At 47.5% G+C, this 15191-nt stretch overlaps 1 protein-coding gene across 3 annotated transcripts in view; it reads right to left on the bottom strand.

The window, feature by feature from the left end:
* trim37 (tripartite motif containing 37) overlaps positions 1–14552 on the bottom strand; it is a 26596-nt gene extending 12044 nt beyond the window's left edge. For 2 of the 3 annotated variants that reach the window (XM_084474696.1, XM_084474698.1), the window contains exons 1-18: positions 14245–14552; positions 13254–13294; positions 12158–12259; positions 11586–11626; positions 11221–11337; positions 10858–10945; positions 9801–9923; positions 8730–8853; positions 8329–8396; positions 7638–7762; positions 6943–6993; positions 5898–5979; positions 5675–5751; positions 3710–3889; positions 3419–3533; positions 2377–2568; positions 2163–2296; positions 640–722 (exon numbers count right to left, since the gene is read on the bottom strand). In XM_084474696.1, coding sequence (XP_084330822.1) covers positions 640–722; positions 2163–2296; positions 2377–2568; positions 3419–3533; positions 3710–3889; positions 5675–5751; positions 5898–5979; positions 6943–6993; positions 7638–7762; positions 8329–8396; positions 8730–8853; positions 9801–9923; positions 10858–10945; positions 11221–11337; positions 11586–11626; positions 12158–12259; positions 13254–13274 — 1723 coding nt within the window. In that variant the 5' untranslated portion in view covers positions 13275–13294; positions 14245–14552. The remainder of the gene's footprint in view (positions 1–639; positions 723–2162; positions 2297–2376; positions 2569–3418; positions 3534–3709; positions 3890–5674; positions 5752–5897; positions 5980–6942; positions 6994–7637; positions 7763–8328; positions 8397–8729; positions 8854–9800; positions 9924–10857; positions 10946–11220; positions 11338–11585; positions 11627–12157; positions 12260–13253; positions 13295–14244) is intronic. The other variant, XM_084474697.1, reaches the window with a different exon arrangement.
* Between the last annotated feature and the right edge of the window lie 639 nt (positions 14553–15191).

Consider the following 15191-nt stretch of genomic DNA (forward strand, 5'->3'; position numbering starts at 1 on the left):
ACCAAGATCTCTGTTCCCCGGATCCTCCCACATCTCTGTGCTGTAGTGCATCTGTACAGACTGCCCTGTCAGACTGGTGACGCCACCAGCTGTGGGGGGTCCTCCATGGCTATGCCCTAACAGCAGAAGAGGGGATTCCCTTGGGGGTTGGGGCATGGTACCAGGGTGAATAGCACGTACCCACCCCGACTTTCACTGGCCTTTTTGTTTCAGTTTCAGTTGAAGGTGACTTAGTGTGCAATAAAGAACGGACTATTCCCAATATTCATGTTGGGTCTTTTGTGCTCTCTGCATGTGACAGGAGGCTGGTTGGCGCTGCGTGTGATCGATGAACAGCCCTGCTCTCCCTACTGCTGCGCTGACAGCTAGTGATGCTTAAATACAAGCCCCACACACACACAGACACACACACACACACACACACCAAGGATGACTCATCCCTCACTCCCCCCCCCCCCGACCATCACTGTTGGAAGTGTGATCTAAAAAAGTGCCACTTGTGCAGCATTAGCATTGAAAACCCCCCACAGTAACGAGAGAGCCAGGGGAGGAGAGAGCCAGGGGAGGAGAGAGCCAGGGGAGGAGAGAGCCAGGGGAGGAGAGAGCCAGGGGAGGAGAGAGCCAGGGGAGGAGAGCTACCTGTAGCGCCGGCCAGCTCCTCGGGGAGCTCTCCTTCTTCAGGGTCCAAATGGCTGCCAAACTCCACATCATTCTCCCCCGACCTACAAGAACAGCACAATGACAATCCCAAAAAATGCCTTCAATGTCTTAATGAAATTGAAATTGAAAATTCTTCAATTATATTCATCGACTCAAGAGCAAAAGGACTCTTCTGCTAAATCCAAGTGAAAAACCAATTCCTTTTTATTTCTCACTTTATGTATTTACTCTGCGTTGCATTAAGCCTTGCAAGATGTATTGCCATCCACAGTGACAGCTGAAGGGCTAGGGCATGTCTAATGTTTCGAACAGCAGGCCTTGCAAAAGGAAAACATTTTGTTGATTTGTCCTGCCACCGGTACGTGCAGGGGGAACGTGGGATCAGAGAGGAGAGTGCTGTCAAAGCTGCACTGGTGCGTCAGCCTTCTTCAATGAGCTTAGGATGACTCACATCAGCAGAAGGCTGTGAGCAAGAGGGACAACAGCCCAACAGCCCAACAGGACACACACACACACACACGTTAGTTTTAGGGTCACTCCCCTCTTCTAGAGGCCATCAAGGCCTTATCGAACCTGTGGCACGACCTCAGCTTCACCACGGCTGACCTCTGCATCAGTCGTTGGTATGACCGCTTTAAGAACCTTTATGAAACATCTGACCTGTGAACACCATCCAGCGACAGTATCATTTAAAAAATAAGTTAATAATGCCTCCAAAAAAGGCATTTAGACACGAGTAACGTTCAACGTTATCAAAGTGGTTTTCTGCATTACGCTATTGTTACGGTTGCCGTCTAATGTGCATTTGTTGTTTTGAGTGATTCTGTTATGCAAATCCAGCTGGGTGAATCCCTGTCGATGATTGGTCCTTCCCCTTCCTGGATTTCACCGAAGCTACCAATCAGGAGTCTTCAATCAAGCCAGCTGCATATAAATAGCGTGTGTGCCCACAGTTCGAGGCGGCTGTGAACCAGTGAGCAGTCCGCCTCGCTATTGCTGCCTACTTTTTGTGTTTGTTTAGAGAACTAGAGTGTTTATATCATTGTATTGCCTGGCTGCGATTGAGTGGTTTCAGCCAGTGTTTTTTGTTGTAACCTTTGTGGCCTGTTTAGTTTTAGGTTGTACCAAGAGTTGGACACCCCTTTTTGGTTGAGACCTTTTGTAAACCGCAGAATAACTGCTAGTTTGTTAAGCTTATGGGTGCTGATCTCTTTCTGTTCTTTAGTATCATTTAGTCAACTTTGTTTTGTATACCAGTTATTTATCAGCACCTGTATAGCCTCCCTTTGTTATAATTCCTTGTGCATGTGCACTCTCCTCAGTCAATTAAACCCCGGATTTTGACCTGAACCTGTCCATTGTCACCTTTCCATTTCCTTTACCATCGCAATCACATGTTACTGCTCTTAAAACGAGCCGGGTCGTAACACTATCATATCAGTAAGGTGATACCATGACACACACGACCATGTTTAAGATCAAAGAAGCCGTCCTGAGCTCACATGGTCTCCTCGTCGATGTCGTTCTCCTCCGTGTTGCTGGTGGCGGTGGAGCTGGCCGACGTGCTGCTGCCGTCCAGTGGGTTCACCTCCTCCTCCGTCAGGCAGTCCACCTCCAGGTCCCCGTCAGACAGCTCCTGGACAGACGGACATCGGTTGGCACACAGCTGCCTAACCACCCACCATAGCTTCAGACCTCAGATGGGGGTCCCCTCACATTGGAGTCGTCCTGCTGGGTCTTCTCATCCTCCTCGCGCTCCTTGGCATCGCTGGAGACCACCCGGAAGGCGTCCTCCTCCTTCCCCAGGCGGGGTTCCCTCTCCGAGGGCTGGCGGCCCGCCCCAGGCCTCTGGTCGGGGGGCGAGGAGCTGCGTGACGTCTGCCTGCGGAACAACTCGATGGCCAGCCGCTGGAAGGGCAACACACGACCCTCAGCACCTCTTGTTCAACTAGCTCCTTCTCTAAAGCCCTGAGCTGCAGCGTGAAGCCGAACAACACTGAGCCAGACTCACGGTGTGTTCCAGACGCCTCCGACACCAGCCTGCCCAGTTTCACTTGTGACCTCATTTCCTGTCTCGTAGTGCTTATAGCGTTCCCGTTCGTCTTTGTGATGGTGTCATGTCATTGTCTAGTCATTCTTATTGTTATTAGCTACATTAGCCTCTTTATCAAACCAGCTCGAAAACAAACAACACAACTTTACATTGTATTGAACGCACAGCAAGACCGTGCAATGCATACATTGGTGACCGGAATGAAGTAGCAATGTAATCAAGTGTGTAAGAGCATTTCAAAATCGACATTAAAATGACCAACGTGGTACAAATACAAAGAAAATAAATCTCTTCACAGGCGCAGCCATTTTAGTTGAGAGCGTCATCACTGAGCTCGCTCTACTCTCAGAATTCCGAGGGGGCGCAACCAAAATGGGGCGCGCCTCCGAGAAATGCCGCAAGAAAGCTGGGAGATTTCCACACTTGGACCTCGGAAGGCTGGTGTCCGAGGCGTCTGGAACGCACCATCACAAAGCTAGCTGACCAATAAAAAAGGTCAACTAAACGAATGTAGTTCAAGAGTCTCCCAAGCAGTCGTTTTCCTTACAACGATTTAAAACTGAATTCAAGTGGCTTCAAACCCTACCAACAAGATTCTCACACACACACACACACACACACACACACACACACACACACACACACACACACACACACACACACACACACACACACACACACACACACACACACACACACACACACCTCTTTGAGGTTGTTTATCTGCTGGATGTAGCTGGACTGGGCAGACTCCAGCTGGCTGATGTACCAGTACTGATCCCTGCACTTCTGGAAGAAGGTTGGCGAGCGGACCTGGTACCTACACCGCACCGTGGGGAGAGGGATGAAACACAACGGGTCAGCCCCCCAGCGTCGCCCCACAGACCGGTGCACCTCTTGAGATGGTGCCGGTCAAAAGAGAAAGTGAGTTATGTGGCACATGGTGGCGTTTCCTTTGGAAGCCCACAGACCAACAGGATGCGTGCTGCGACCCACCGGAGAACCAGGGCGTCCGTCTGCATGTTGAGGTAGCCCTCGCTGGCCAGCAAGTCCAGCCTGAAGAAGCGGTTGTAGCCCCAGCACTCGCCCACCTCAAAGTCCGAGGCAAACTCCCGGATGATGTTCTTGGCGGGGTCACTGGAGGCCTGGTGGACCATCTCCACGCGGTACTCATACCTGGGCGCAGACAGCCATGTATAGGTAAGGCTTTATTGTAGTTCACTATATATATATTCAACATCCCTGTCCACACAGAGAGAAAAGGACAGTGTTTCCCACAGACCAGGTAGCAATGTGTGGCGGATTTGTTGAGGGGGGGGGGGGGGCGTGATTACCGGCTGGCGGAGTTGTTGACGGGGGGGGGGGGGGGATCATTTTCTTTCTCGTGTGTCTCGTTTTTCGCCCGTGCCTAAAACCGCCACTGCTTATAATGCTAAAGCCCAGTTCAGACCAAAGATTCGCGACGCAACTGCTTGCAACTCGCAACTCCTTGCGACGAGACGGGCTGAGACGTTCTAAAAACTGGGCAGTTCACACTGCTGCACCGGGCGGCGATTATTTTTATTTTGGTTGAGAGTAGGCTAGAGTTGCTGTGTTTCGCCATTCTCCACTACTTCTGCATTGTAGTAGCTGGAGCTTAGTTTGTTTAGATCCCGCTAGTTGGATACATTGCATTCTTTCGTAGTGGCGACTTCTCTACTGCAAGGGAAGCTCGGCTTCACCTAAAATTTCGAAAATTAAATGGTCAGATATATACTGTTGTGTTAACATTTCATTGATTAAAAACACGTCCATCTCGAAGACGAGTCCGTTCAGAATCAGCTGCTTATCGCAGGTCGACTGACTCGATTTCCTTCTCATACACTTACGTGTTTAATTTGCGTGTGTTTAGACAGATGGGCGCGCACACACACGCGCACCAAGGATCACCCGCATTCATTCATTCTATTAAATACACACTCGCGGTAAAACTATGTTTTCTCACAATCAAATACTCATCAATCCTAAAAGTAATGGGCTTGTACACGATGTCTGGGTCAAGAACATATGTGTTTGCTGCACGGTGTTTGCAGATGCATTTATTTAAAAGTACAACTTACCACTGTATCAGCTGTTCTTTCCCAAATCATTTAACCAATCATTTACCCTAAAACTAGATTTTGTTTTGGAAGCCTGGAATATACTTTGCTCGAATGTATTATTGTTATTATTATTATTTTAACGCATGGCATAGCCTACTATACTTCATTAATGTTAATTCATGCAGGGGAAAAAAATGTTTCCACAATCCACACGCTATTTCTATGCAGTTTCACACGTATGAATAATCTTTGACATCATAATATTTAACATTCAAGTGTAGTGGTGCCTGGTTGCTGCGGGGGAAAATCAGCTTTGCGCCGGGTGCAAACTAGCAACGACACAGGCGTCGGTGTAGAAAGTCAATTGCGCCGGGCGCAAGATAGGGCCCTTCTTCTGTTTGGCACACATGGCTAATTTGCATACGCGCACAGGACTGCCGGATTGGCAGCATTACGGGGGCGCGATTACGGGCTGGCGGAGTTACATTTAAAAAGCGCGTTCAAGTAAAAATAAATAAGAAAAGCGGAATCAATTTGTGGCGCTCGTTGTTCAATCTGTGGCGCAGCGCAACACATTGGCCTATGTGTGGGAAACACTGAAGGATTAAAAACCCTGGGGCATGCCAGGTCAGTAGGTGGCCTACGTCCTAAAGATGCTCCATAGAAGAACACATGCTCAATACCAAGGAGACAATATATAGACAATACCACACATGCTCAATACCAAGGAGACAATAATTGCTATGTTTTCCAAAAGCTCAGTTATAGTGATCGAATACACAATTTTCGGGTGGACGGCAGGAATGTATTCAACAATATCTGTACATCTAAGACACATTCAGAAGCGTCAAACAGAAGAAATAAACTGCAATTGAGGTACTTTGATGTTTCAGGCAGTCCAGCTGACAGCTCCAGGAAGACGGACACGTAGTTCCCACGGACCACGCCGTTCCCGTCCTAGGAAACAGACGGAGGTATGAGCTACAGCCCGGCACCAGTCTGCTGCCTCTCACATACCAGCCCCCCTCTCACAGGCTTTGGTTTGGAATGGCGCGCACACAGGGGTGTTGGGCCGCTACACAGTAGAGGCTGGTGGTACTCACGGGGTAGACCTTCAACCTCCAGCACAGCCCAGAGATCTGAAGGGGAGGGCTGTACACTGGGTCTGCCCTCTGCCTCAGGGTGCTGCACACACACACACACACACACACACACACACACACACACACACACACACACACACACACACACACACACACACACACACACACACACACACACACACACACACACACACACACACACATTTCATTAAGTTCCATAGGGAAGAGTTCATTCATAATTCCAATACGATTGATTGGTTTGGCAATAAATCCCATTAACAAATCTAAATCTAAATCCCTGTCATCTCATCGCAAGTTCGACCCCGGCTCCTCCTAGCGGAGTGTGGAGGTGGAGTGAGATGCCTCACCCTCACTGCTCCTCTAGCGGAGTGTGGAGGTGGAGTGAGACGCCTCACCCTCACTGCTCCTCTAGCGGAGTGTGGAGGTGGAGTGAGACGCCTCACCCTCACTGCTCCTCTAGCAGAGTGTGGAGGTGGAGTGAGACGCCTCACCCTCACTGCTCCTCTAGCGGAGTGTGGAGGTGGAGTGAGACGCCTCACCCTCACTGCTCCTCTAGAGGAGTGTGGGGGTGGAGTGAGACGCCTCACCCTCACTGCTCCTCTAGCGGAGTGTGGAGGTGGAGTGAGACGCCTCACCCTCACTGCTCCTGACCAGCTGGCTGTCGCCCTGCGCGGTTGATTCGCCGTCGGTGTGTGAATGTGTGAATGTGTGAATGAAGGGGTGAAAGTTGCTTTGGATTAAAGTGTCAGAAATATCTCCTAAATGTAATAAGGAAACACAATTCCGAAAAACACTGATCTTGCCAAATGTTCAAATCTAGTTTAGTATTTTTTCTGAATGTCATTACATCACTGCATTTGACACGTTGACAACCCCTGAATTTGTTGCACTTATATCTGGTTGAGAAATGAAGTTAGACATTCTAAGAACGGTCTTAAATGGTACTATATGGCTAAAGTGACTACAATTAAACAATAAGCTGATTGATTTGACTATAGAAATTAAATAAAAGAAACAGACTGACCTGAAGTTGGCGAGAACAAAGGTGCTGGAGTCGTAGGCAGGAACCAGCTCGCTGTGGGACAGAGACGTAAAACCTTTCTGCCTTATCTTAACTAAATACATCAACGCAGAATCAAATAAAAGGGCTAGGGTTGTTGCCCATTTGTGGGAAACAATCAATTAATGATTAGGACTTGAATGTAGTCACACATAACAGCTCAATATGTGTTTATTCATGCTGACACCCATACAACACAATCAGGTTAGACCCACAACAGCATCATTGTGTCCTTTCCAGAATGAGACTATGGAGTTCACTGTTTTATTCTAATTTAGAAATGGGTTTAGGTAGAAGAACGTTCTTTCTGCTTTTTTCCTGATCTCACTGAAGACAGTGCTGCGTGATACTTTCTACTTGTATGTTTTCAGTTTGATACTACCATGTACAACATGCCCTTGTTTATGTATCCGTCCTCTTTCATGGCTATGTATCAATGTAACGAGAGGACTGTTAACCTCGGATATCAAATTATAAGCTGGGCAATGCTATCCATTTTAGTCATGTTCTTTATTTCATATTAAAAACTAAAACAAATTGTAAGTCAAATGATCTATTTATAATCTGAAATATCCCAAGTCAATTAGAAAGTGAGGTGTGGGCAATAGTATTTCATGCCACATGTGAGCCTTTGGTAGTCCCCTCCCCTCTCAGGGTACCTGGTGAAGTCTGGGGGGACCGGCGTGGTCACAAACGACTGCATGGGTTTGCGGTGGACCTGTTGAAACATGAGCAGGATCTCGGGGCTTTTGGAGATCAGCTCACTCTTACTGCAGGAGTGGAGCTGTGGAGAACAAAAGGGGGTCATCATCTCACTGCCCACTGTGAGAGGTTAGAGGCCTACCTGCTGGCTCTTACACTGTGAGAGGTTAGAGGCCTATCCGCTGGCTCTTACACTGTGAGAGGTTAGAGGCCTACCCGCTGACTCTTATACTGTGAGAGGTTAGAGGCCTACCCGCTGACTCTTACACTGCGAGAGGTTAGACGCCTACCCGCTGACTCTTACACTGTGAGAGGTTAGAGGCCTACCCGCTGACTCTTACACTGTGAGAGGTTAGAGGCCTACCCGCTGACTCTTACACTGTGAGAGGTTAGAGGCCTACCCACTGGCTCTTACACTGTGAGAGGTTAGAGGCCTACCCGCTGGCTCTTACACTGTGAGAGGTTAGAGGCCTACCCGCTGGCTCTTACCAGCTGACAAGACGGCACGGGCTAGCCCGCCTACGCAGTGAGAGGTCCTATCTCTAACACCATTAGAGTGTGTGTGTGTGTGTGTGTGTGTGTGTGTGTGTGTGTGTGTGTGTGTGTGTGTGTGTGTGTGTGTGTGTGTGTTCAGAGGGAGTCACCAACCTGATGCTCCACTTCTTGGAGGAGGGACTCCAGCAGCTCCGTCTCCTGTGTCAGGGAGGTCTTCTGGCCTTGTAAGAAGAAGTGAATCTTGTTAATTCGGTGGTATACAAAACACTTTGTCTGACATTTAAGTGGCGAAACGATTCAGACTGTGGGTTGGTATGTATTAGCACCTGCTTGTCCTCAAATGGTGAAGATGTGTTCATGGGTGTTTGTGTGCTCGGGTGGGCCTTCATTAGTGCCACTGCAGACGACGTTTAACGATTCCCACTCACTTCTTTAAAAAAAAACTGCCATTCTCAACGCACCGTTGGCAGCACCACCGCCATCACCAGGCAACAGAGAAGGGTTTTAAATAACCGGGAGAGGGTGTGGTGTGTGATTACACAGCCAAGGCTTACCCATCAGGGTGATGAGCTTGTTCTTCAGCTGGTTGTCCAGCCGCGCGATCATCATCTCCACGGCGTTGCGGATCTCACGCACGCGCTCGTCCTTGGCCCCGCGCACCGCCTCCACGTTCCTCTCCTGAGCAGAGCGACAGACAGACAGGCCTCACTGGGGAGGATACGATACCAGATGAAACACGCCAGCTCAACGGACAACATTTTAGGAGCTGAGATTTGAGAGCCATTAGTAAGAAATACTGTCAACATCCATCAGCTATTATCTTGTTGATTCTGCACCTTTCATACTTTGGCCACTTGTGGATGCCATAGGTCATACAGAACTCCTAAATGACTGTGGGACTGCGTTGAGCCTAGGAGCTGCTCTCCAGACCTCATTCTACCATGAATGACACTTTATTAACGGCAAGGAGATGTTATTATTCCTGGTCAATTCAAAGACATGATTAGCATGACTGAGTCTATGTTAACGCTAGATTTGAGAAAAGTACCACTGGTGGGTGAGCCAGCAGACAGGAGGAGGAGGAATTCTTGGGTCAGTAATTCCGGCCAACCCATATCACATTTCCCGTGCCCTTTGACGAGGGAAGCTCTTCAGTTATGTTACAACCAATGAAGGTAAATATTTTACCTTCATTGCTGAGAATTTGTAGTTTATATCTTAACTTGGTGTCCATGACATCTCCCCACGACCCATAAGCCCCGGCAGACAGCTGGATAAGTAGAAGAAAAAGGCTTCCTTGGAAAAAGATCCCCTTTAAATCCCATAGGCTTCCTCTGTCTATAGGCATAATCAACACTCCTCCAACCAATCAGAATCAAGGACTCACCAAAGCAAGCCATTGTATAAAGGATTGATGCTACAATATCACAATCTAGAGGCAGCAATCTGAACTACACTTAGCTCATGAGCGACACGAGGAGTCACACACACACACACACACACACACACACACACACACACACACACACACACACACACACACACACACACACACACACACACACACACACACACACACACACACACACACACACAGTGTCTCTGGGTAGTGCAGAGAGGGTTACCACTTCCTGGACCAGGCTGATGAGCTCCATGAGGCGGCGCCGCAGCTTGGCCACCTCCTCGTTGACCTTGGTGACGTGCTGCTCGTAGATCTCCACCAGGGGCTTGAAGGTGTGGCCCCCGTGCTGCGGGGGACAGACACGCTCAGGGCCTTCCTACTACAGAGCATGCATTGGTCCTTCAGCTTAAGATGAATACATTAATGTGACTACCAGAGAGGCACAATGAAGTCTTCAAACTTTAAATCAACTGAATCATATCACAGGCTGGGATTGATGTCGCTGAACCACAGGGTTAAAATAGGTGAGGGGATGATAATAATATATATCTGTAGTGCTGTGGGAATAATAGAAATGCATGAGAAACTGGTAAGAGAAGAAGAGAACCGTTTCACTGACTCATTTATCGTATGAATGCATAAATGAATACCACAAAAGGAGAGCATAATGTCAGTGTAATTTGTTCAAAAGGCCATAGCCGTCCAGCAGCTATTAGTGAGTGAAAAGCCCTGTGTTCATTCTAAGGGTTGGCGTGAGCGCCACAGCTAAATGGAGACTGTCTAGACACTAGGGTAGACGTAATCTGTGGTGTCGGCAGCTGGCCGCTAAGTAATGCCAACAGGACATCTCAAGAGAAATGGTACAGGATACCATCACTTTTTCTCCCTCGTTTCCCTATTGCTGTCTGCCACTAGTGGAATATGTATTCATTATTGACAAATGAGACAATGCATTAATCACTTTATTTTCAGGCCACAGAACTAGGACTAGAGCCTGATGGTTGGTGCGGCTGAGCTCTGATCTTGGAGCATAGCAGCGCCCAGGGTAGCTCCGATACTAGAATGAACTCTGACACTAGGCTAACCTCTGACACTAACCTCTGACACTAGGCTAGGTTGAGCTCTGACTCTAGGATTAGCTCTGACTCTAGGATTAGCTCTGACTCTAGGATTAGGTGTGTGTGTGTGTGTGTGTGTGTGTGTGTGTGTGTGTGTGTGTGTGTGTGTGTGTGTGTGTGTGTGTGTGTGTGTGTGTGTGTGTGTGTGTGTGTGTGTCTTACCATGCCTCCCCAAAGAGCACACTGGTGGCAGATGCACTTCTTACAGGTCCAGCAGAACACACTGAGCTTCTCATGGTGGTTTTCACACCTGGACATGACACACCTCAACGTGAGCAACCATTCCAGGCTATGGAAAGCATTATGTCTAATTCACCTATAGGGAAGGATATAGATTGCATTGAAAATTCCTGTACTTAATTATTGTTTGTACCACAGGGATGTGCCAACCAGCAAATCAACAAATTGGCTTGGAAAAAAACATTGGACAGGGCCGTTTGCATTCTGAAACTGCAAATACATTTCCAGCTGAGCTACAAGGAAGCAAGGAGGAAAGGAGAGAGGTGGAGCCCCTGGGGTCCTCACTTGTCCTTGTCGTTCTCCTCGTGCTTGGAGAGGCTGCAGAGCTGCAGTGTGTCTAGCTGCTGGGTCACCTCCTCGGCCCAGCGGCAGTTCACCAGCTCCCTGAGCTGCAGCGGAGCCCTGGGGACAAGAGCCCAGTGTTAGGACTCCAGGCACTCAGCCATCCATCACCTTACACCCTCAGGCCTAGCTACAAGCTACCGTCGGTTAAGACTAGAAGAGTCAGCACTCGGTGTGTGGGATTACACAGTTTCTGATTTCATTGACACTTAAGCACACAGTGGTACACAGTGGCCTCAATGAGGAATAGGACTGGCAGCAAACCTATACTGAACTCATGATGTTACCATTGGTGGACTGGAGCTCACCTGCAGTGTGGACATTGGGCTCTTTGTTCCGTCAGCCAACGCTGTCCAAAATGAAGAGGACACAGTTCAGCGGCCGGTATGCATTCAAATCCATACAGTATAGTACAGGATAATCCACGCGTTGGCAACACAAAACTATGCTCTATGCTCTTCCAAGAATACCATGAGAATTGCTAGGTTACAATTCTCAACAGTACCCCCCCTGAGAGAGATGTGGTCTCCCAGAAGTGAACAAGGGTTGTCATTTGTAACGTAGCCAAACAGCAGAAGGGAGTACATTGTTCAACTCTTAAAACATCTATTTGCCAACGGCCTTTCTAACGATGAGACCTAAAACATGTTTAACTCTTAAAACATGTTTTAGGTCTCATAGTTAGGAAGGCCGTTGGCATATAGATTCCGCTTGTTTGGGTACGTCAAACAAAGCTGTAATTGGATCAGACCCGCTTAGAAAGCCCAGCATCCATCAGGGTTAAAGTTGTAATGGATTGAACCTTGAGCGATGCGTCAAGTTGGAGAAGCTGTTGACATGTTGAGCACTGGAGACACACGGCGAGCGGTGGGTGGCTTACCCGTATGCAGCTGAAGCAGCAGAGCTTGGAGCAGTGGGGACAGAGGCGGGCGTCCCTCAGCTTCTCCATGCAGATGAAGCAGCGGAATACCTCTGCAATACTCTGGAGACACACATGGACAGAGGCCAACTGCAGGGGCATTCACCCAATACATCCTCCCGTGAGAAACATTAATGTCTAAAAGCCGGGTCAAACTCCAGGCAATACATTCGGAAATCCTTCTCTTATAAGGCCTGTGTGGCATAGAAGCATAAGCCAAAAGCTGAAAACCTGTTTTCTGATGGTTTCTGTATTTCAAACATTCACCAACAAACGAGCTTGGCACACAACCCCTTATCTGAAAGGCTTCTTAACCAACACCAACATCCGTGTGCATGCAGAGCATTTTGGTGGTTATTGCCACATCAGTGTTGGCCAACTTCTAAAGTAGGGTGCTGATGTTTGGGCAGAGTGCATATACAGTGTTCTGTGATAATTGATTGTAGCTGCAAATGTCAGACTGGACTTAGATGTTACTCTACCGCCACCTCCTGGCGGATATTCAGCAAGTTGTAAAAATCAAAAATGGTGTCGATGTACACATGTAGTCATTTTCTTTCATGAAGCTATATTAACCATGACGATGGCATTCTGACTGTTGTTGCATTAGTCATTTTGCCACATGCTTAAAATAACTCATACAGCGATATTAACCATAACTATGGCATTCAGACTTTTGTGGCATTGGTAATTTTGCCACATTAAAATAACTCATCCATTAACATGATACTACTGTATGTACTTCTCTTTACTTTCTAACCTAATTTGATATTATGAGGCTTTTAAAATGTGCTTGCAATATGTAGGCCTAATCATTTCATCAACACTAATAGTATACAATACAATTAAACGACGTGCTGTGATATATTGACAAAGGTAAAGGGTAACATAACATATTTTAAAAGCATACATTTTTGCATTTCTTTCATAACTGATGTTGTGACATACTGCACTTCATATAACCTTTCTTCCAATCAATTCTAATAAAATACAATAATTTACCTAAACTGTAAACAAAAAACAATGCAATCGCTCCTTTCAATGCATTTATACACACCTCAACACTTTGTTCGTCCATGTCTGCAACTTTAATTCCTTCTAGATGAAGGGGGAAATAAATAATTTACAACACGTTAGAGATGTCATTCAAATTGACATTACACATTGACACTGCACACGTCAACCACATTACATATAAGCCAAAAGACATTTGAAAAGCTTAAGACATGTGGGACAGTTTGTGAATATCGAATATAAAAAAGAGCCTACAAACAACAACAAATAGTATTTTCTCCTCATCATCAAGACAAGAGCGACATTAGGACGTGGTCCATTACTAAAGGCCCCAGCATCTTGGTCCATTACTAAAGGGTAATGCCCCAGCATCTTGGTCCATTACTAAAGGGTAATGCCCCAGCATCTTGGGCCATTACTAAAGGGTAATGCCCCAGCATCTTGGGCCATTACTAAAGGGTAAGGCCCCATCATCTTGGGCCATTACTAAAGGGTAATGCCCCAGAACCTTGGGCCATTACTAAAGGGTAATGCCCCAGAACCTTGGGCCATTACTAAAGGGTGATGCCCCAGCATCTTGGGCCATTACTAAAGGGTAATGCCCCAGCATCTTGGGCCATTACTAAAGGGTAAGGCCCCAGCATCTTGGGCCATTACTAAAGGGTAATGCCCCAGAACCTTCGGCCATTACTAAAGGGTAATGCCCCAGCATCTTGGGCCATTACTAAAGGGTAAGGCCCCAGCATCTTGGGCCATTACTAAAGGGTAAGGCCCCAGCATCTTGGGCCATTACTAAAGGGTAATGCCCCAGCATCTTGGGCCATTACTAAAGGATAAGGCCCCAGCATCTTGGGCCATTATTAAAGGGTAAGGCCCCAGCATCATTTGTTGTTAGTGGTTAGGAACCAACCAGTAACCAGTCCCCCCACCCCCCATAAAAACAATGCAATAGAACGGGCCTTGATGGTGAACGGACAGAGTACGAGCACAACACAGTGATGATACATGCGTTACAGTCAGGACCGTTCAGTTACCTCACGGTGATGACACTAGCCGGTGGCTAGGGTACCTCACGGTGATGACACTAGCCGGTGGCTAGGGTACCTCACGGTGATGACACTAGCCGGTAGCTAGGCTACCTCACGGAGCGGCTCGAGCTACCGGGGGTTCTGCAGACGGTGCAGCCGTTAACCGTTCTCCGTTCTCCGTTAGACGCGCGGTGCCGCCAGGTAGCGTCGTGCTAACGCTCCGCTGTACCGGGCTCGGTGTCCTCGTACACCAGGCTCCCCGGTCTCACCCGTCGGTCTCACCCGTCGGTCTCACCCGTCGGTCTCATCCGTCGGTCTCACCGGTCGGTCTCACCCGTCGGTCTCATCTGTCGGTATCGTCAGTCTAACCCGCACCGTTCGGTAACAACACGGTCCGCGGCCGCTAGGGGAGGCTGTGTACACAGGAGACCCTGACCGCGCTTCCGGCTTCACAACCCGGCCTTCAAAATAAGAGGCTCGGATGGTATAAAATGGGTCACTTTTCAAAGTAAAAGAGGACAAGTTGACGACACAATACAATTCAATGCAATACTACTTTATTGTCCGCAGGTCGTGCAAAATATAATATTTTCATCCACATCTTCAAAGCAGTATCTAATATAGGCCTAATTATTATAAGTTTAACGGATATGAATGGATATGATGTAAATGGATATGAATTATTACATATTAGTTTCCATTTGAAGTGATGAGTTTAAAAACAACGTATAAGATAAATAAATCAAGGTACAATCAAAAACAAACAATACCGTATATATTTATATACCGTATATATATTTTTGCTTATTTTAATTATTCATATAAAACGATCGGTTCATGTTGGCAGTAGGTGATGCTCTTATGGTGACGAGGTAAAAGTACACCCTATACCCACACCTAATGGGAATCACCTGAAGTTGTAGAGCGTAACGTTGTACCAGGCCTCTGTGTGC

The sequence above is a fragment of the Micromesistius poutassou genome, assembly GCF_964030765.1.
Source record: "Micromesistius poutassou genome assembly, chromosome: 10".
Classification (NCBI taxonomy): Eukaryota; Metazoa; Chordata; class Actinopteri; order Gadiformes; family Gadidae; genus Micromesistius; species Micromesistius poutassou.